At 45.3% G+C, this 21,761-nt stretch overlaps 1 protein-coding gene across 2 annotated transcripts in view; it reads left to right on the forward strand.

Annotated features, from left to right (window-relative positions):
- The window catches only part of LOC109865880 (endonuclease V), a 50,403-nt gene that overhangs the window by 15,521 nt on the left and 13,121 nt on the right, over window positions 1-21,761 (forward strand). Inside the window, exons 4-8 of one of the 2 annotated variants that reach the window (XM_020454371.2) lie at window positions 610-649; window positions 860-972; window positions 5,755-5,823; window positions 5,989-6,117; window positions 17,517-17,621. In XM_020454371.2, coding sequence (XP_020309960.2) covers window positions 610-649; window positions 860-972; window positions 5,755-5,823; window positions 5,989-6,117; window positions 17,517-17,576 — 411 coding nt within the window. In that variant the 3' untranslated portion in view covers window positions 17,577-17,621. The remainder of the gene's footprint in view (window positions 1-609; window positions 650-859; window positions 973-5,754; window positions 5,824-5,988; window positions 6,118-17,516; window positions 17,622-21,761) is intronic. The other variant, XM_020454372.2, reaches the window with a different exon arrangement.

Below are 21,761 nucleotides of genomic sequence, written 5' to 3' on the forward strand. Positions count from 1 at the left end.
CACCCGTTGCCTCTTTCTGTACTTGCCCATCTCTCACCCGTTGCCTCTTTCTGTACTTGCCCATCTCTAACCCGTTGCCTCTTTCTGTACTTGCCCATCTTTCACCCGTTGCCTCTTTCTGTACTTGCCCATCTCTCACCCGTTGCCTCTTTCTGTACTTGCCCATCTCTCACCCGTTGCCTCTTTCTGTACTTGCCCATCTCTCACCCGTTGCCTCTTTCTGTACTTGCCCATCTCTCACCCGTTGCCTCTTTCTGTACTTGCCCATCTCTCACCCGTTGCCTCTTTCTGTACTTGCCCATCTCTCACCCGTTGCCTCTTTCTGTACTTGCCCATCTCTCACCCGTTGCCTCTTTCTGTACTTGCCCATCTCTCACCCGTTGCCTCTTTCTGTACTTGCCCATCTTTCACCCGTTGCCTCTTTCTGTACTTGCCCATCTCTCACCTGTTGCCTCTTTCTGTACTTGCCCATCTCTCACCCGTTGCCTCTTTCTGTACTTGCCCATCTCTCACCCGTTGCCTCTTTCTGTACTTGCCCATCTCTAACCCGTTGCCTCTTTCTGTACTTGCCCATCTCTCACCCGTTGCCTCTTTATCTGTCCCCAACAGGTGGTCTTGGTGGATGGGAATGGTCTGTTCCACTACAGAGGTGAGTAGTGGAACAGACGATCTCGGTCTCAAATTAAGACTGATTCGAACTGAGACCGAGACTGGATTCTCAGGCGACATACTGTCTACTAATAGCATTGACTATTTACTACTAACAGTAGCATGTTACATACTTGCATAACAATTCAGACTTCAGCTAATTGTGACAGTCATGTCCCCTACTATACATATGGGGTTGTCTTTTTTCCAGAGTTTGGCCTGGCGTGTCACCTGGGAGTTCTGTCAGGGCTTCCCTGTATAGGTGTGGCCAAGAACCTCCTGCAGGTGCAGGGTGTGGAGAAGAACGAGAAACACCAGTCACAGGTGAGCGCTCCACCGCTCACATTTCACACTGGTAGAGACCAAAATGATGAACAGATAAACACTTTTTTTGGGGGGGGGGGGATTGCATTGAATCAAATGACTAATTTCCAATGATTTAATGCCTGTAAGGGCGGAGTGTCGCTAGTTATATTTAATTTGTTCTTTTGTTTTTACAATAACAACTGGTTAACACATTCTGATGGATAGCACTCAAATGAGATCTCAACTGACATTGGACTACTAAACTGTAGCCTACCTACAGTAGGTCTGCATTTGAGAAAATGTCTGACCTCCAATGTCAAGCTTTTCCTCTCCTCTTCTGTTGTTGACAGACTTCACATACCATCCTCGGTGGTGTGGTCCCTTTTCTTGTGACTGTATCAAACAACATTTTTGATACATTGATACAAAATAATTATAGGCCTACCTATAGTTTTATAGTGTTAATTTAATATTCATGAATCATTCATGTGGGCTCTTGTCTACCTTTGTGCTCTATTTGTCACACTTAGTCATACTGTAGCTGTGTTGAAATTGGAGTACAGAGAGCACAATGCATTATTCATCATTCTATTGTGATAAATGTTTTAAGGTAGTGTGTTTTCTTGCCTGGATCTATTGTAATATTTTATTGTGGGATGTTAGTTTCTCTCCCCAGTGTATCCGTGGCTTGAACTGTATTATACAAGTCGAGCAAAAACAAAAGCCTGTTGGTGAAAACCGTAAACCAGCTCTTATTGAAGAGAATACTGGTGGGAGGAGTCTCCGGTAAAATACAGTATATAAACTCAGCAAAAAAATAAACATCCTCTCACTGTCAACTGCATTTATTTTCAGCAAACTTAACGTGTGAATATTTGTGTGAACATAGCCAGATTCAACAACTGAGACATAAACTGAACAAGTTCCACAGACATGTGACTAACAGAAATTGAAAAATGTGTACCTGAACAAAGGGGGGGTCAAAATAAAAAGTAACAGTCCGTATCTGGTGTACCCACCAGCTACATTAAGTATTGCAGTGCATCTCCTCTTCATGGACTTCACCAGATTTGCCAGATCTTGCTGTGAGATGTTACCCCACTCTTCCACCAAGGCACCTGCAAGTTCCCGGACATTTCTGGGGGGAATGGCCCTAGCCCTCACCCTCCGATCCAACAGGTCCCAGACGTGCTCAATGGGATTAAGTTCCGGGCTCTTCGCTGGCCATGGCAGAACACTGACATTCCTGTCTTGCAGGAAATCACGCACAGAACGAGCAGTATGGCTGGTGGCATTGTCACATATGTCAGGATGAGCCTGCAGGAAGGGTACCACATGAGGGAGGAGGATGTCTTCCCTGTAACGCACAGTGTTGAGATTGGCTGCAATGACATCAAGCTCAGTTTGATGATGCTGTGACACACCGCCCCAGACCATGACGGACCCTCCACCTCCAAATCGATCCCACTCCAGTGTACAGGCCTTGGTGTAACGCTCATTCCTTCGACAATAAACGCTAATCCGACCATCACCCCTGGTGAGACAAAACCGTGACTTGTCATTGAAGAGCACCTTTTGCCAGTCCTGTCTGGTCCAGCTATGGTGGGTTTGTGCCCATAGGCAACGTTGTTGCCGGTGAAGTCTGGTGAGGACCTGCCTTACAACAGGCCTACAAGCCCTCAGTCCAGCCTCTCTCAGCCTATTGTGGACAGTCTGAGCACTGATGGAGGGATTGTGTGTTCCTGGTGTAGCTCGGGCAGTTATTGTTGCCATCCTGTACCTGTCCCGCAGGTGTGATGTTCGGATGTCTGCCACTGCGAGGACGATCAGCTGTCCGTCCTGTCTCCCTGTAGCACTGTCGTAGGCGTCTCACAGTACAGACATTGCAATTTATTGCCCTGGCCATATCTGCAGTCCTCATGCCTCCTTGCAGCATGCCTAAGGCACGTTCACGCAGATGAGCAGGGACCCTGGGCATCTTTCTTTTGGTGTTTTTCAGAGTCAGTAGAAAGGTTTCTTTAGTGTCCTAAGTTTTCATTACTGTGACCTTAATTGCCTACTGTCTGTAAGCTGTTAGTGTCTTAATGACCGTTCCACAAGTGCATGTTCATTAAATGTTTATGGTTCATTGAACAAGCATGGGAAACAGTGTTTAAACCCTTTACAATGAAGATCTGTGAAGTTATTTGGAATTTTAGGAATCATCTTTGAAAGACAGGGTCCTGAAAAAGCAACGTTTCATTTTTTGCTGAGTTTATATATTTTTTAAAGCAATTTGTTTTGTTGTGGAAAATTCCAATCCAAAATTACAAATAATTTAATTTTAAGGAAATGAATTGCATGCTTCAGGCTTGCATCAGAGCAGTGATATAGTGGGATGGTTTGGTGTCTGTAATGACTGATGGAGAGGTGATAGTAATGAGAGAGGTAAGGGATTCACTCTCTTCTGATTTTGAATGACAGACATACATACATACATACATGACTAATGTGACCACAATGCTAACAGATTTCCATCGTAAAAGGCCATGGTAGTTTAGCCAGTACCCTGAACACACGCCACCAAAAATCAAATGCCAAACGGCTCCACAACCTAAAAACTCAATTACCATCCAATAACCGCAGCTCAAACCGAGCCCACGACGCACATCTATGTTAGCGTAGCGCACTAATCTTACACAACACTTTGTGAAAAACAGTTGATGTCCCTCAGCTCTGCTTTAGCTCTAACGGCTGTTATGTTTAGATTCAGATTAGGTTTCCACTGTTTATGACCAGAGAAACCGGTAGCGACTCCCAAGTTAATTAGATCTCTCTCGGGCGACACTTAGCGTCTCACAGACGATAGCATAAGCCTCACTAACCGAACTACTGTAGCCACGGTGTGGATTGCATTGGCTGAGATTTCTGAGCAAACTGATACAGTATCTGTCAGTTAGCTACTGTTAGCCAAAGTGTTGGCTCTTAGCTAGTCTTTCATTAAGGTATCAGGTAGCTTTTAGCAGTTCAGATACATTTCCCTCGGGCTTTTAGCTAGCGACGCTCCAGTTATTTTAAATGAAACATTAGAACACCTCTTATCTTGACTTTGGTACTGGCGTCAGGCTCTGTTTTCAAATGATGACTCACTACGGATTGTAGAATGATAGATGTGACCTCTCTGACTTCAATATACAAGCGTAGCGTTAAACTGCCATGTGTGTAGTTGTTTTTGCTCATTAATCACATCGAAGCAACATGAGTCATATTTGTTCCTCCAACTGCTCTCACCCGAAATTAGATTAGGGGAATCTGTGTTCATACGTCCAGAGTGAAGGAGACGTCAAAGATACGCACGGACATCCAATGTGTCGCTGGGGTTTCGTTATGTCCGAGGGTTTCGTAACATTGCGCTGACGCCCAATTCAAATCCCAGCAAAATGTTAATTTAAACATCGCAATACAATTTACGTGAATTGTTCATGGGGTTTAAACATGAAGGCGTTTTTAGAAGTTCCTGTGATCATGGAGCCTCTGTTGTCACGGTGACATCATATTTCTGTGTTCCTGTTACCCCCTGCGTCTTATTATGGGCTAAAGGTTTGTATGGCCATGCCACTGGTCTTCTCCCGTTGTGTGTGCATGTGTACATATGTGTGTGTTATGCATCAGTGGTTCTATTGTGTGCATTGCCAGGGAGTGACTCACTGAGGCCTGTTGAATGAGATGAGCTCGATGGATGGGGGCAAAATTCCATTCACATGGCAGCTGCTGCCCCTGCCTGCTGCTCTGTGGATGAAATTCCTGTCTCTGTCTCCTTTTTTTGCTTCTCTTTCTAGGGCTCCACTCTATTTCCCAGCTCTCTCTCTCGCTCCTTTCACTCCTTCTCTCTCTCGCTCCTTTCACTCCTTCTCTCTCTCCTCTCTCTGCAACTGCCGTCTCTCAATATCCCATCATCATTTTTCCCTCTCCCAGTTCTCTCCCAGACCCCTTCACGCACTCTTTCTCCCCCTCCCTCCTCCTCTTCCTCTCTGGCACTGAGTCAAACCACTGTGTTATTGATGGTTGGCCTGTCTCATGTCCTACTGCCCAGGGTGGCTGACTCAGACAGACACACTGCTCTCCCAGATACCACCAGATGGGCCCTGGGCCCTACCTGGCCCCTCACCTGGCATATCCTCCTGTCCTGTATTATAATTAGTTATAGTGAAATGGATAAGACATCAAAGCTTTCGTTAGTTTAAAGCCAAGCCCTCATCTCCAATGAGACACCTGTTACAGCATCAGACTTGGCATTGGGGATGAAGATGGTTCGTTTTGATCTGAATGTATCTCAAGCTGATTGCAGGATCTGAGAGCCTCTCTCAAATAAACACTGCATCATCCAATATGTGAAATATCAGATTTTTTACTTTCAAGTTTAAGGTCGAGTGAAGACGGCATTATGTGGTTTTTCACGTACCGATGACTCACACCATCCTATGCACTTCAAATTAGATTTACACTACATGACCAAAAGTATGTGGACATCTGCTTGTCAAATATCTCATTCCAAAATCAAGGGCATTAATATGGAGTTGGTCCCCCTTTGCTGCTATAACAGCCTCTATAACTATAACACGCTTCAGCGTGTAAAGTTCTGTGAGCTTGTGTGGCCTACCACTTCGTGGCTGAGCCGTTGTTGCTCCTAGACGTGTCCACTTCACAATAACAGCACTTACAGTTGACCGGGGCAGAGAGAAAGTCAGACTCGGACGGACAGGCGAACAGACTGACAGTAGTAGTGTGCATAAATGATGGTCTGACTCCACTCCTCCTCAGATTGCCTCATTGCAGAAGGGAGGAGAGAGCTTCCCTCTGACTAGCGACTCAGGAAAAGTGCTGGGGAAGGTAAGACTCACACGCACTTTCACTGCATCGCACACAAACACGTAATCAGTAGTTCTAAACATACAGTCTCTCCTCTCCCCTGTCTGTCTCTCTGTTTCTCCTCTCTCTCTCTCTCTCTCTCTCTCTCTCTCTCTCTCCATCCCTTTTCGTCCTCTTTCTTTCTAGGCCCTGCGCAGTTCTGACAGCAGTACCAAACCAGTGTATGTTTCAGTGGGCCACAAGATCAGCCTGGACACGGCCCTGCGCCTCACACACTCCTGCTGCCGCTACCGTGTTCCAGAGCCTATCAGACAGGTACACACACACACACACACACACACACACACACACACACACACACAGTCAAACACATACACATATTCCCACACGCATACGAAAAGAGCCACTCAGTCACCAGATTAGAAGTCAGTCTGATCAATGAAAGCCAACTGAGAAAAACTCTGTCAAATGGCTGGGAGGAACAGAGCAAATCAAAATGGCTTGCTGGACACGGGACACCATGTCAAGTTAACCTGTCTGCTAATGCTTCTCTCATAGAGAGGGATAGAGGCCGCACTTTCCACAAATCCTGTTGTAGCATGGGCAGCGCCATTAAAGTTTATAATGGCAAAAAGAGGGTGGGCAGGCTCTCTTTCTAACTTGATGCTCATCTCCACCTGCAGTCTGTTAGTGTTATTCTGCATTCCTGCCACTAGACTGTGCTGTTCCCTTAGAGATAAGTGTGGTGGCATAACTCATCTGCCTTACACACTGGGCTGCTGTCAAAACCAGCCCTGCACTGCACCCAGTGCTCTCTCACACACACACACACATGCACAGAAACACGCTCACTCACTCACTCACTTTCTCTCTCTCTTTCTCATTCTCTCTTTCTCACTCTCTACCCCCTCTCTGTCTCTGTGTCTTTTTTCTCCACTGCAGTCGGCACACACACGCACACACAGGCGCACACACACACACACACACACACACACACACACACACACACACACACACACACACACACACACACACACACACACACACACACACACACACACACACACACACACACACACCTCTATTCTCAGTATACTGCCAGGAGAGCTGCAGCAGTAGTGTAGTCTTGGCTAACTCATCTCCTCCTGTGTGTGTGTTCATTTCATCAGTGAGTGTGCTAATGTGTTTAGTGGGTGCTGGGGGTTCATCCAATAAGATTGGACCTGGACATCGCTGAGAGCAAGGGGACTGGCAGAGATCACCGCTCTGTTCTTTCTCTCTTCATATCTCTCTCTCTCCCTCATCTCTCATTCCCTGCTTTATTTGGTTCACCTCACTTATCTGTCTTTGTCTATCTATTTCTCTCTCTCCATCTATCTCCTCTCTCTCTACACTTCTCTCTATCCACACCTCACTCTCTCTCCAGACAGTCGTCAACGTTGACCCTTGACAAGCCATATTGCTGCCAGCCAGCACTCAACCACGTACACACACACACACACACACACACAAACACACTGATGATAGCACAGAGCCAGCAGCGACAGGTTGCCAAGTTTTCTCGTGCTGTGGAAACGACAATATGCTCCTGCTCTTCAGTGTTTAATTGCGGTTTGCTGTTGGGACGCAAACACAGGAACAGGTGGCGGAGGTTTGCCAAATAAGGGCACAGGCATCGTTTATGCATTCAGGAAGAGGGACAAATTGGAGCGTGTACGTTAATGAGGTGTTTTGGGCCATCGGAAGTAGGGATTTGGGTTGACAGGTTGGGTTAAGAACGTAGACCGTAAGTATGTAGACTGTTCATGTGAGATGGGTTGGGGATCATACTGTAGCAAAATCATTTGAACTAGGTTGCAGTGGGCACCTGTTCATAATGTAAACTTAAACCCCTAGCCTCTTTTTCCATCCCTCTTCTCCTATCTTTTCCTGTCCTGTCCTTTCTACTTCCCTTCTTTTATCTTCTCCCCTCTTTTCATTCCTCTCCTCTATTCTCCTGCCTTCCTCTCTTTCCTCTCCTCCTCCCCTCCTCACTGTACCTGTTCAACCCGAGAGAAAGAAAATCCCTCAGTCTGTCTGATCTCTACAGTTAAAAGAGCGAGAGCTTGAGATGAAAGAGAAAGACGACGTCGCGGTTGGAGTCTGCAGTGAGGAGTTGATGGTGCAGAGGGCTGAAGGCAGAGTCAAGGCACTGCAGCAGAGTCTGTATGCACAGTGCGTTGAGTGCGGAGGAACGCACGCTTTTACACTAACGTGATGAGGCTCTCCATCTCACCCACTCACGCTCATGTACACTTTTAAACTCGCATAGACTCCCTCTACAAATACACTCATTCATATCAGTATTATGCACAGTCACTTGCTCATACACTCAGTCACTCACACATATTCATCTCGGTCGCTGAGGAAGCCTGAGACAGCGGACATAGACAAGGACATTCAACCTTTTCCATGAGTAAACACTCTTAGAGCCCTCAGAGGAAGATTGACAAGTGTGTGTCAATGACACACACACACACACACACACACACACACTCCCCTCTTCCTAGCCTTTCTTAATGAGGCCACAAACAAAGCTAATGGACAGTATGAGTCCTTTTACCTAATGATGAGGGAGGCCAGGCAGGCCTCCGCACCATTCACACACTCCCAGTGGACCCTGTGTGTGTGTGTCGGCCTTGTGTGTGTATCTACGTCCACGTCCGCTTGGCTGGTAATGATCTCCGGACAGCAGAAATCCATACTGACAGGAAGACGCGATGTTGTTCATGGACATCAAGGAACCAATGCTAGAGCCATAACACCAGTCTACTCTACTACTTTGGTCTCTTTCCTTTAGAGAGGAAGGACTAGGAGGGCTCACCAGTGAAGTTGATTACTGCAGCTCATGAACAGCACCAGTCTTGTGGTACTGACCATTGCCAATCAGTTAGGGCTAGTAGTAGTAAACAATTCAATTTGGTAAAGCTTTATTGTACCCAAAGGGGTGAATTGTTTACCAGACAAAGCACAATGATGTCAGTGTCACACAAAGTCCTGCAGACAGGGTAACAACTTTAAAAGTCCTGCAGACAGAGTAACAACTTTAAAAGTCCTGCAGACAGGGTAACGACGTTAAAAGTCCTGCAGACAGGGTAACGACGTTAAAAGTCCTGCAGACAGGGTAACGACGTTAAAAGTCCTGCAGACAGGGTAGCAACTTTAAAAGTCCTGCAGACAGAGTAACAACTTTAAAAGTCCTGCAGACAGGGTAACAACTTTAAAAGTCCTGCAGACAGGGTAACAACTTTAAAAGGATAGTGAAAAACGCCTAAAACAAACAAATCCTTGCTTCTCTAGTGAAATAGTCGTTCTATTCGAAAGGCAATATTTTTTATGTAAATCCTGCCTCTGCAGGATAAATGTCATGATTCTGGTAGGAGTCCACAACTACAGTAGGAGCGCAGCTCTAGGTGGCCATTCTAGTTCTACCATAACTCCATGCCGACTGTTGAAATCGGAAGTTTACATACACTTAGGTTGGAGTCATTAAAATTAGGTTGGAGTCATTAAAACTTGTTTTTCAACCACTCCACAAATTTCTTGTTTAACACTAAGTATACACTAACTTGACTGTGCCTTTAAACAGCTTGGAAAATTCCAGAAAATTGTGTCATGGCTTTAGAAGCTTCTGATAAGATAATTGTCATCATTTGAGTCAATTGGAGGTGTACCTGTGGATGTATTTCAATGCCTACCCTCAAACTCAGTGCCTTTTTGCTTGACATCATGGGAAAATAAAAAGAAATCAGCCAAGACCTAAAAAAAAAATTGTAGACCTCCACAAGTCTGGTTCATCCTTGGGAGCAATTTCCAAACACCTGAAGGTACCACGTTCATCTGTACAAACAATAGTATGCAAGTATAACACTATGGGACACTATGCAATTCAATCCCAGAACAACAGCAAAGGACCTTTTGAAGATGCTGGAGGAAACAGGTACAAAAGTATCTATATCCACAGTAAAAACGAGTCCTATATCGACATAACCTGAAAGGTCGCTCAGCAAGGAAGAAGCCACTGTTCCAAAACCACCATTAAAAAAAAGCCAGACTACAGTTTGCAACTGCACATGGGGACAAAGATCGTACTTTTTGGAGAAATGTTCCCTGGTCTGATGAAACAAAAATAGAACTGTTTGGCCATAATGACCATCGTTATGTTTGGAGGAAAAAGGGGGGGGGACTTGCAAGCCGAAGAACACCATCCCAGCCGTGAAGCACAGGGGTGGCAGCATCATGTTGTGGGGGTGCTTTGCTGCAGGAGGAACTAGTGCACTTCACAAAATAGATGGCGTCATGAGGTAGGAAAATTATGTGGATATATTGAAGCAACATCTCAAGACATCAGTCAGGAAGTTAAAGTTTGGTCGCAAATGGGTCTTCCAAATGGACAATGACCCCAATTATAATTCCAAAGTTGTGGCAAAATGGCTTAAGGACAACAAAGTCAATGTATTGGAGTGGCCATCACAAATCACTGACCTCAATCCTATAGAAAATTTGTGGGCAGAACTGAAAAGGCGTGTACGAGCAAGGAGGCCTACAAACCTGACTCAGTTACACCAGCTCTGTCAGGAGGGATGGGCCAAAATTCACGCAACTTATTGTGGGACGCTTGTAGAAGGATACCTGAAACATTTGACCCAAGTTAAGCAATTTAAAGACAATGCTACCAAATACTAATTGAGTGTATGTAAACTTCTGACCCACTGGGAATGTGATGAAAGAAATAAAAGCTGAAATAAATCACCCTATCTACTATTATTCTGACATTTCACATTCTTAAAACTGTCCTAAAACGAGGCATATCTACTAGGATTAAATGTCAGGAATTGTGAAAAACTAAATTTAAATTTATTTGGCTAAGGTGTATGTAAACTTCTGACTTCAACTTTATATCTGCTCTGCTCATCACACCTGCCCTGTAACATTGTCTTTCCTGCAGCCCTGAGAGCCCTGAGCAGAGATACTCATCCATTACTCTGCTCTGCATCTGAATCAACAGGAAATGCTAAAGCACTGCTGCTCCCCAGCTGGTTGCCGTAACAAATGGATTTTCAATGTGAGCGATTCTTGGAGGTAGCGTTAGAGGTGGGCCGTGGTGGGTCTTTGTAGACAGAGGTAGGGATGCTGATGGTAGTTTTGTGTGCCGGTGTCCCCGCTGAGACTCTGGCTTCTGTGTTTGTTTAAAGGAAAGGCTTTAATCTGTGTTGTGTGTTTTGTGGGCGTCTCTCTATTCCTGCCGCAGCAGCTACACACACAGACTACTTACAGAAACTCATGCCTATTGTGTCTCTCTCACTCCCTTTGTTAATGTATGTGTGTGGGGGGGGGGGGGGGGGGGTGCATGCCTGTCACATTTCTCAGCATCTGTCTGTCTCTCTCCATTTCTCTCTCTCTCTCTCTTTCTCTCCCCCCCAATCTCTCACTGTCCTTTCCTCACTCTCTCTCTCCCACCCCCCATCTCTCCCCTATCCTCTCCTTTGAATAATTCAACCCCACAGAGCTTTGTGTTTCTGTCTGTTGACACTGACACATTAACAACACCGACCCACCCAAAACAAACCCAAACCAATTCAGGCTACTGCAGGCCTGGATTCAAACCCATATACATTGTCTACTAGAGACCTGAGTTCAAACCCAAACACATGCAGTACTGCAGACATGGGGTCGAACCCAAATACATTCAGTCTACTGGAGACCTGGGTTCAATCCCAAACACATTCAATCTACTGCAAACCTGTGTTCAAACCCAAATACATTCAGTCTACTGGAGACCTGGGTTCAAACCCAAACACATTCAATCTATTGCAAACCTGTGTTCAAACCCAAATACATTCAGTGAAATGCGGAACCGTTCGGTATTTTATCTAACGGGTGGCATCCCTAAGTCTAAATATTATTGTTAAATTGCACAACCGTCAATGAATATGTGGACGTCTATAAGTACCTAGGTGTCTGGCTAGACTGCAAACTCTCCTTCCAGACTCATATCAAACATCTCCAATCGAAAATCAAATCAAGAGTCGGCTTTCTATTCCGCAACAAAGCCTCCTTCACTCACGCCGCCAAGCTTACCCTAGTAAAACTGACTATCCTACCGATCCTCGACTTCGGCGATGTCATCTACAAAATGGCTTCCAACACTCTACTCAGCAAACTGGATGCAGTCTATCACAGTGCCATCCGTTTCGTCACTAAAGCACCTTATACCACCCACCACTGCGACTTGTATGCTCTAGTCGGCTGGCCCTCGCTACATATTCGTCGCCAAACCCACTGGCTCCAGGTCATCTACAAGTCCATGCTAGGTAAAGCTCCGCCTTATCTCAGCTCACTGGTCACGATGGCAACACCCATCCGTAGCACGCGCTCCAGCAGGTGTATCTCACTGATCATCCCTAAAGCCAACACCTCATTTGGCCGCCTTTCGTTCCAGTACTCTGCTGCCTGTGACTGGAACTAATTGCAAAAATCGCTGAAGTTGGAGACTTTTATCTCCCTCACCAACTTCAAACATCAGCTATCTGAGCAGCTAACCGATCGCTGCAGCTGTACATAGTCTATTGGTAAATAGCCCACCCTTTTTCACCTACCTCATCCCCATACTGTTTTTATTTATTTACTTTTCTGCTCTTTTGCACACCAATATCTCTACCTGTACATGACCATCTGATCATTCATCACTCCAGTGTTAATCTGCAAAATTGTAATTATTTGCCTACCACCTCATGCCTTTTGCACACATTGTATATAGACTCCCCCTTTGGTTTCTACTGTGTTATTGACTTGTTAATTGTTTACTCCATGTGTAACTCTTTGTTGTCTGCTCACTGCTATGCTTTATCTTGGCCAGGTCGCAGTTGCAAATGAGAACTTGTTCTCAACTAGCCTACCTGGTTAAATAAAGGTGAAAAAAAAAAAAACATGTAAAAAAAAAAATATATATGTCATAATTACGTACAATTCTGGCAAATTAGTTCGCAATGAGCCAGGCTGCCCAAACTGTTGCACATACCCTGACTCTGCGTGCAATGAACGCAAGACAAGTGACACAATTTCACCTGGTTATTATTGCCTGCTAACCTGGATTTCTTTTAGCTAAATATGCAGGTTTAAAAATATATACTTCTGTGTATTGATTTTAAGAAAGGCATTGGTGTTTATGGTTAGGTACAGTCGTCCAACGATTGTGCTTTTTTCGCAAATGCGCTTTTGTTAAATCATCCCCCCTGCGTTGCATCGATTATATGCAACACAGGACACGCTAGATAAACTAGTAATATCATCAACCATGTGTAGTTATAACTAGTGATTATGATTGATTGATTGTTTTTTATAAGATAAGTTTAATGCTAGCTAGCAACTTACCTTGGCTTCTACTGTATTCGTGTAACAGGCAGTCTCCTTGTGGAGTGCTACGAGAGGCAGGTGGTTATAGCGTTGAACTAGTTAACTAAGGTTGCAAGATTGAATCCCCTGAGCTGACAAGGTGAAAATCTGTCATTCTGCCCCTGAACAGGCAGTTAACCCACTGTTCCCAGGCCGTCATTGAAAATAAGAATGTGTTCTTAACTGACTTGCTGAGTTAAATAAAGGTATAAAAAGAAGAAGAAAAAACGGCAAATTCGGCACCCAAACATACAGATTTCCGATCGGCCAAACCCAAACACATGCAGACCTGGGTTCAAACCCAAACACATGCAGACCTGGGTTCAAACCCAAACACATGCAGACCTGGGTTCAAACCCAAACACATGCAGACCTGGGTTCAAACCCAAACACATGCAGACCTGGGTTCAAACCCAAACACACGCAGACCTGGGTTCAAACCCAAACACATGCAGACCTGGGTTCAAACCCAAACACATGCAGACCTGGGTTCAAACCCAAACACATGCAGACCTGGGTTCAAACCCAAACACACGCAGACCTGGGTTCAAACCCAAACACACGCAGACCTGGGTTCAAACCCAAACACACGCAGACCTGGGTTCAAACCCAAACACATGCAGACCTGGGTTCAAACCCAAACACATGCAGACCTGGGTTCAAACCCAAACACATGCAGACCTGGGTTCAAACCCAAACACACGCAGACCTGGGTTCAAACCCAAACACACGCAGACCTGGGTTCAAACCCAAACACATGCAGACCTGGGTTCAAACCCAAACACACGCAGACCTGGGTTCAAACCCAAACACACGCAGACCTGGGTTCAAACCCAAACACACGCAGACCTGGGTTCAAACCCAAACACATGCAGACCTGGGTTCAAACCCAAACACATGCAGACCTGGGTTCAAACCCAAACACATGCAGACCTGGGTTCAAACCCAAACACATGCAGACCTGGGTTCAAACCCAAACACATGCAGACCTGGGTTCAAACCCAAACACATGCAGACCTGGGTTCAAACCCAAACACATGCAGACCTGGGTTCAAACCCAAACACATGCAGACCTGGGTTCAAACCCAAACACATGCAGACCTGGGTTCAAACCCAAACACATGTAGACCTGGGTTCAAACACTATTTGAAAACTATCAAATACTTTGAGCGTTTGTTTGAAGCCTGCCTGGAGTTTCAGATGTGCGGGAATTATTTTCTTGGACTATTCTATTGGTCCATTTAGCCAGGCAAGCTCAATCAAGCCCAGTTTTGAAATGATTTCAAATAGTATTTGAACCCAGGTCTTGTATCCAGTACATTTGATCTCCTCTCCTCTATGGAAACAAATGACAACACACAATGCAGGAGAGAGGCTAGACACTAACTATGAGAAATTACACCGGCAGAATCATCACACTAACTTCTGTCCTCTGCCTGCTGTGTTATCATGGATGGGGATTGAGTGCGACAAATGCATCTCACTTAAGGTGGTTAGTGTGCTTAGTGCATGCCATGTGTTCTACTGTAGCGGGTGATCAGGGTATATGGTAAGATTTCTTGACAAAGGCTCGGAGATGTGACTCAAAATTTTGACTATTTACTTGGGTGCATCATGCCCAAGTGCACCGTGTGTCCAGCTACTGTCTTACAAAGATTTGAACTAGCCTACACTCCGCACAACTTGCATTTTTATCTCTGAGCAAATATCACCAGTTATTAATATTTTGTTATGTGTGAAATATTGCAGAAATAGTTCATATTCATAATATTGCAGAAAAATAAGTTACTTTGAACGATTTGACTCTGCAGCTTTCTTCCCGTCGGTGGAGGCGATACTACTGCAACATTAAACGGTGCTGCTCGTAGAAGCCCTCAGCTTTTCTAAATGTTAATCTATTTCTGTTTGACATTTTCAGCTTGAACCAGAAACCCAGTCCAGCTGGAGGAGTAAAGAGAGTGAGAGAGATGAAGAGAGGGATAGTGTAGCCAGACAAACTGCTGTAGGGCTGCAGGGGGAGAGCAAAAGCCGTGCCTCAGGCCAGTGGAACGAGGCCAGGGCACAGAGTTAGAGAAAGAGAGTGGGTGTGTGCGTGTCGCGTGTGTGTGCGTAAACATGTTTGCATGCATGTGAGTGCGTGAAGGCATGCGTATGTACATGTTTGTGTGAAATGGCGCCAATGCCTCCTGCCAAGTGCCACAGCTGAGCTGTGACGGCTCAGTTGTCCACCTGTGCACCCACACCCTGCCAGTCCTGTTCCCAGTAAAAGAGCTCCATGGGTGACAACGGGAGACTGGTGGACAAAGCTTTAATCAGACCCCTTCATTTCTGTTGGCACTACCTTTTCTACCTTCTACCTCTCCTTCTGTCAACCACACGCCAATGCATCACCCACATCTCTCTCTCTCTCTCTCTCTCTCTCTCTCTCTCTCTCTCTCTCTCTCTCTCTCTCTCTCTCTCTCTCTCTCTCTCTCTCTTCTCTCTCTCTTCTCTCTCTTCTCTCTCTTCTCTCTCTCTCTCTCCTCTCTTCTCTCTTCTCTCTCTCTCTCCTTCTTTTCTTTTGCTCCCTCCTTTCTCTCCCACTCCCATCCAAAGCAATGACAAATCAGCCGAGTGTTGTCTCTTGTGCTTCGCTGAGTGCTATGGGAAGTTGTGATAATGAGTAAGTTGGAACCCACCTGTTATTTATGCTTGCTCCGCACCACGCCGACAGCTACTGGAGCAGACTCCAGATGTATCTAAGTTTAACACGGGTCTTTTATGGTGTTTTTGTGATGTGAAGTTTTTAAGGGTATTTTAAGATCTGCTGGAGTGTGTGTTCTCCAGGGTTGTGAAGTGTTTTGTGTGTGTGCGCACAGTGTCTGTCTATGTGCCAGCGTGTGTTTACACATGTTTTCATGCGGGTGCTGGGTAATTCAGGGGCTTCAGCTGCAAATGGAGTGACTCACGTCCTTGCTGATTGATAGACAGAGAAGAAAAATCCCCAGTGGAATTCACACTCTGACTGTTCTCATTAAAGTAATTGACACTAGGGCTTTACCAAGGCCACACAGTCATTACCAAACACATTCTAAACCCCCTTTCATTCTAAATCCTCATATCTACCTTATACCATCCATGACTTACAGCTAAGGCACAAACACACACAAACGCACACATACGCATAGAAAGACATATATATACACACACACACACACGCATAGAAACACATACACACACACACACGCATAGAAACACATACACGCACACACACGCATAGAAACACATACACACACACACACGCATAGAAACACATACACACACACACACGCATAGAAACACATACACGCACACATACGCATAGAAACACATACACACACACATACGCATAGAAACACATACACACACACACATACTCATAGAAACACATACACACACACGCATACGCATACGCATAGAAACACATACACACACACACACATACGCATAGAAACACATACACACACACACGCATAGAAACACATACACACACATACGCATAGAAACACATACACACACACATACGCATAGAAACACATACACACACACACATACGCATAGAAACACATACACACACACACATACGCATAGAAACACATACACACACACATACGCATAGAAACACATACACACACACATACGCATAGAAACACATACACACACACATACGCATAGAAACACATACACACACACACGTATAAAAACACATACACACACACACACGTATAGAAACACATACACACACACATACGCATAGAAACACATACACACACACATACGCATAGAAACACATACACACACACATACGCATAGAAACACACACACACACACATTCACTTACAGCTGAAGCACAACCACACACGCACAAACAAATCTCATACACACACAATTCACAACCCTTACTGAGTCACGTAGCAAGAACATAGGCAGGTTGGAAATCAAATAAACAGTTCTAGATTAGTTTTAAACAATTTGATGGATGAATGGTTGGCATTGTCATGTCGAGATGAAGCAAATCTTTGTGATGGGTTCTTGTTGTTTTTTTGTTTCAGGCTGCTTTTATCCAATCCTATGCGGGGGAGGACAGGGGATCCTAAGTTGAGAAGTGTAGTGTCATAACTCAAACATTCACGGAGATCTTGCATTGTCAGTGAGATATTGCAGAATACGTAGATGTGCAGTTTTATGACAGTGGGAAGACAAGAGGCCTAATTGGTGGTGTTGACGGCAGCAGAAGTTAACCCCTCTTTTTGTGATTGCAGGCGGACATGCGCTCCAGAGAGTACCTCCGTGTCCACTTCCCAACTGCTGCAGACACCTGAGCATAGAGGAGATTGGTAGGTGTTTCAGCAGACAGACACACAGAGGTAAAGCACTCATTGCAGGCATTTGCTGTGGCTTACAAATACTAACACTTGTGCTGTCCCCACTACTGTGGAGGGAGATAAAGCTCTGTCCCATTTCAAACAGATATATTGCTGGTATTGATGTGACTCTCTCTCTCTCTCTCTCTGTCTCTGTCTCTCGCTCTCTGTCTCTCTCTGCACTCTGGATCTGTGCCAGGCTGCCAGCCCAGTGCTGAGCCCTTAATGTCCTTACAGAGGGTATTCCACGTACTAGTGTGATCCCAGGACAGCCTCTCTGCAGGGGGAGGTGTGGGAGGTGAGCCAGTGGAACCACCTGGGGTTGAGCAACGAAGGAGGGAGGAATGGAGGGAGGGAAGAAAAAGGGGTGTGAGGCAGTGGCTGTTTGTGCCGTTCAAGATTAGGGAGAGGATGTTGGTGCACAGGTTGGAGAGACAAATTTGAGTAATTAATGTGGCAGACAGTGACTAATTTAATACCACCGTGCACACTCTTGCCTGCATCTACCTGATAAGGGGTGTAATCATTAGTCCAAACAGTTTGCAACTTAAACAATAGTTTATTTTAGACAAATGTAGGTAGGTCCCTCCCCACTTCATTCCATTTGCGTTCGTTTAAGAAACATTTTGCAACAGAATCGGCGGAATAAATACACCCTGATCACCCCCCCACACACTTCACTTTCATAGCAGCCACATACAGCATCATCACTTTGCTCATTGTATAATTCCTTCTCACATCTACTGTACACGCTCTCCTTCTCTCACCTTTTCCTTTCGCTTGTTGACTTCAGTGCACAACACAACAGCTGTTTGTGACCAGGCGCTAAAAAACCTCTTCAAGCCAAACCTTCATACCGCTAACCAATAGACAGCCTACATCATTGTCACCATATTAACATTATACAAACTAGACCTAACGTGTTAATCAACTCACAATCCAATCCATGTGTACGGTGCAAGGACAACAACCTCTCCCTCAACGTGATCAAGACAAAGGAGATGATTGTGGACTACAGGAAAAAGAGGACCGAGCACGGCCCCATTCTCATCAACGGGGCTGTAGTGGAGCAGGTTGAGAGCTTCAAGTTCCTTGGCGTCCACATCAACAACAAACTAACATGGTCCAAGCACACCAAGACAGTCGTGAAGGGGGCACGACAAAGTCTATTCCCCTCAGGAGACTGAAAAGATTTGGCATGGGTCCCCAGATCCTCAATAGATTTTACAGCTGTACCATCGAGAGCATCCTGACGGGTTGCATCACTGCCTGGTATGGCAACTGCTCGGCCTCCAACCGCAAGGCACTACAGAGGGTAGTGCGTGCGGCCCAGTACATCACCAGGGCCAAGCTTCCTGCCATCCAGGACCTCTATACCAGGCGGTGTCAGAGGAAGGCCCTAAAAATCGTCAAAGACTCCAGCCACCCTAGTCATAGACTGTTTTCTCTGCTACCGCACGGCAAGCGGTACCGGAGCGCAAGTCTAGGTCCAAGAGGCTTCTTAACAGCTTCTACCCCCAAGCCATAAGACTCTTGAAGAGCTAATCAAATGGCTACCCAGACTATTTGTAAGGCGCATATGACAAATACAATTTGATTTGATGTACAGCAAGTGGTTTAGCAGTTACACCGGTGAACCCCGGTGGCAATAAATAATCAAAACAGAAAGCTTACCTTGACTTTGGAAGAGTTGCATTGTTGGATAGCCTTAGCCAACTAGCTAACATAAATAGCATTCCACTGTTTGAGTCAGGATGTTGACTAGGCTAAATTAGCTAAGTAAAAGGTAAACTAAGAAGAAAGAAAATACAATAAAATATAGCAAGCACTACCTCTGCTGCTTCTCCTTAATTTTTTAACAAGATAATGTGTTTAAAACTGTTTGACTATTGTCTTTCTCTCTCTTTGAGTCAACTACTCACCCCATTTTATGCACTGCAGTAGTTTATGCTTTCAGTACTAGATTCATTCTCTGATCCTTTGATTGGATGGAGAAGATATTAGTTAGTACTGCAAGAGCTCTGATAGGTTGGATGACGTCCTCCAGAAGTTGTCATTATTACTGTGCAAGTCTATGGAATGGGTTGAGAACCATGAACCTCCTAGGTTTTGTATTGAAGTCAGTGTACCCAGCGGAGGATGGAAACTAGCTGTCCTCCGACTATGGTTCTAACATACAGAGTGCTGTTGAGGCTACTGTAGACCTTCATTGCATAACAGTATATTTTAATCAGTTATTTGGTGATGTGAATATATTTAGTATAGTTTTATCTAAAACTTTTTTTTTAAATGTATGAAATTCACTGTGGAGGATGATCCTCCTCCTCAGTGAGGAGCCACTGGTGTGTGGTGAGAGCTTCTCGGATGGAGCGAGGGAGGGAGAGGGGAAAAAATAAGGACAGAAGGCTAAGGCAGCCTTAGATCCAGAGATCATCCTCTCAAACAACAGTCAGTGCCCCATCATCCCCTCCTTTTAGTGAGTCATCAAAGCTCCAGCGCTTCAAGAGTCATATGAGGATGCAAAGGATGTTCGCATACCCAGTTACAGTACGCACGTGCGTGAGCACACACATACAGATGCACATAGAGATGTGCACATCGAGAGGACATTTGCATACTCTTGCTTACTCTCACACGCATAAATACACACACACACATAGATGCATGCATCCACTGCACGGACCCATTTGAAATGCAGCCCATGTTCCGGCATTCCAAAGTTATCCCCGTTTGAACTCCCCCAGGACAGGAGCGATGCTCTCTCTCACCCATTGTCCTCTTTTGATCATTCTCTCAACAAAGGGGAAAGTGACAGGAAGGTTTTTGCCGAGTGAGCAAGGCTGCCCCTCTCAATCTCCAGGCTTTAACTCCCTTATCTCCCTTCCCCTTTAAAACCTCCCCTCACTCCCTTCCACTTAAAAAGCTCTGTGGATGAGCTATGCAGGGCAGATATTCTGGCGATGCTGGTTCTGGTACTGTTCTAATGAGGGCTGGAGTGTGCTCTCAACCCCTCTAACTGTACAGTATGCTACTGTCGCCGACATGGTGGGTAACGGGAAAATGGGGAGGATGGTGCGTCATGAATCAGTAGTGGTTTCTAGTAGTGGCCATATGGCTAGGGTTTCTGTCTTCCTGTTACATTATTCGTCAGTGCGTGCATGAGGTGGCCTCTGTCTTGTTAAGTTTATCCCATGCCATTTCTCTACAAATGGGGGGGTAATCTTACTCTGCAAGTGCCAGTATATGCGCAGGCTTTTAAGTACTTGGTACGATTGCCTAACCCCGCACTGTAGTCTTATAGAGTTTAGTCAAAGGATCATTGTGCTCGATTTATCTCAATAGGATCTCCAGGTTTGGATAAAAGATCATTAAAGAAAATCGAAAAATGGATACTTCTACGATTGCATTCCACTGCTCTACAGGTTTCTTCTAGTGGTTAAGCAGAGAATCGTTGTGCTCCCTTCTCATAACCAGTCTCCCTTGAAGTCCACAGTCTCTATCTCAATGGAATCCCATTACAGAAAATGGATATCTCTAGTGCTCCTCTGTTGGATACCCAGAGCCTATCATCCCCTGGACCACTGGGTAGAGATGGAGTATCCATTCCTCTGTTAGCCTCTGGACTGTGAGCCCACCTGTTGTCTCTCACAACCCCCTCATAGCCCCCTGCAGGGCAAAGGGAATGAGCACCTCTCTCACTGACTCATGCTGGAGGGAGAGAAAGCTTGGCAGGAAAGCAATAGGAACCTGACAGAGAAAGAGGACGGGATGAAAGATGGATCAGCAGGGGAGGAGATGAAGGGATCTGAAGGGAGGAGAGGAACGACAGGAGTGGAGACGGGGATGAGGAGGCTGAGGAGCGAGGGAGAAATGGAGTACAGGAATCAATGCGGATTGAGAAGAGCTCTTGTAGTGGTGTGTGTGTGTGTGTGTGTGTGTGTGTGTGTGTGTGTGTGTGTGTGTGTGTGTGTGTGTGTGTGTGTGTGTGTGTGTGTGTGTGTGTGTGTGTGTGTGTGTGTGTGTGTGTGTGTGTGTGTGTGTGTGTGTGTGTGTGTGTGTGTGTGTGTGCATTCATACCTGAGTTTAGCTTTTTCATCTATTTAAACTTTTACGAACAAGGACCGTGAGTATTTTCTGATCATG

This window comes from Oncorhynchus kisutch, linkage group LG20 (genome assembly GCF_002021735.2).
Source record: "Oncorhynchus kisutch isolate 150728-3 linkage group LG20, Okis_V2, whole genome shotgun sequence".
In the NCBI taxonomy this organism is placed as follows: domain Eukaryota; kingdom Metazoa; phylum Chordata; class Actinopteri; order Salmoniformes; family Salmonidae; genus Oncorhynchus; species Oncorhynchus kisutch.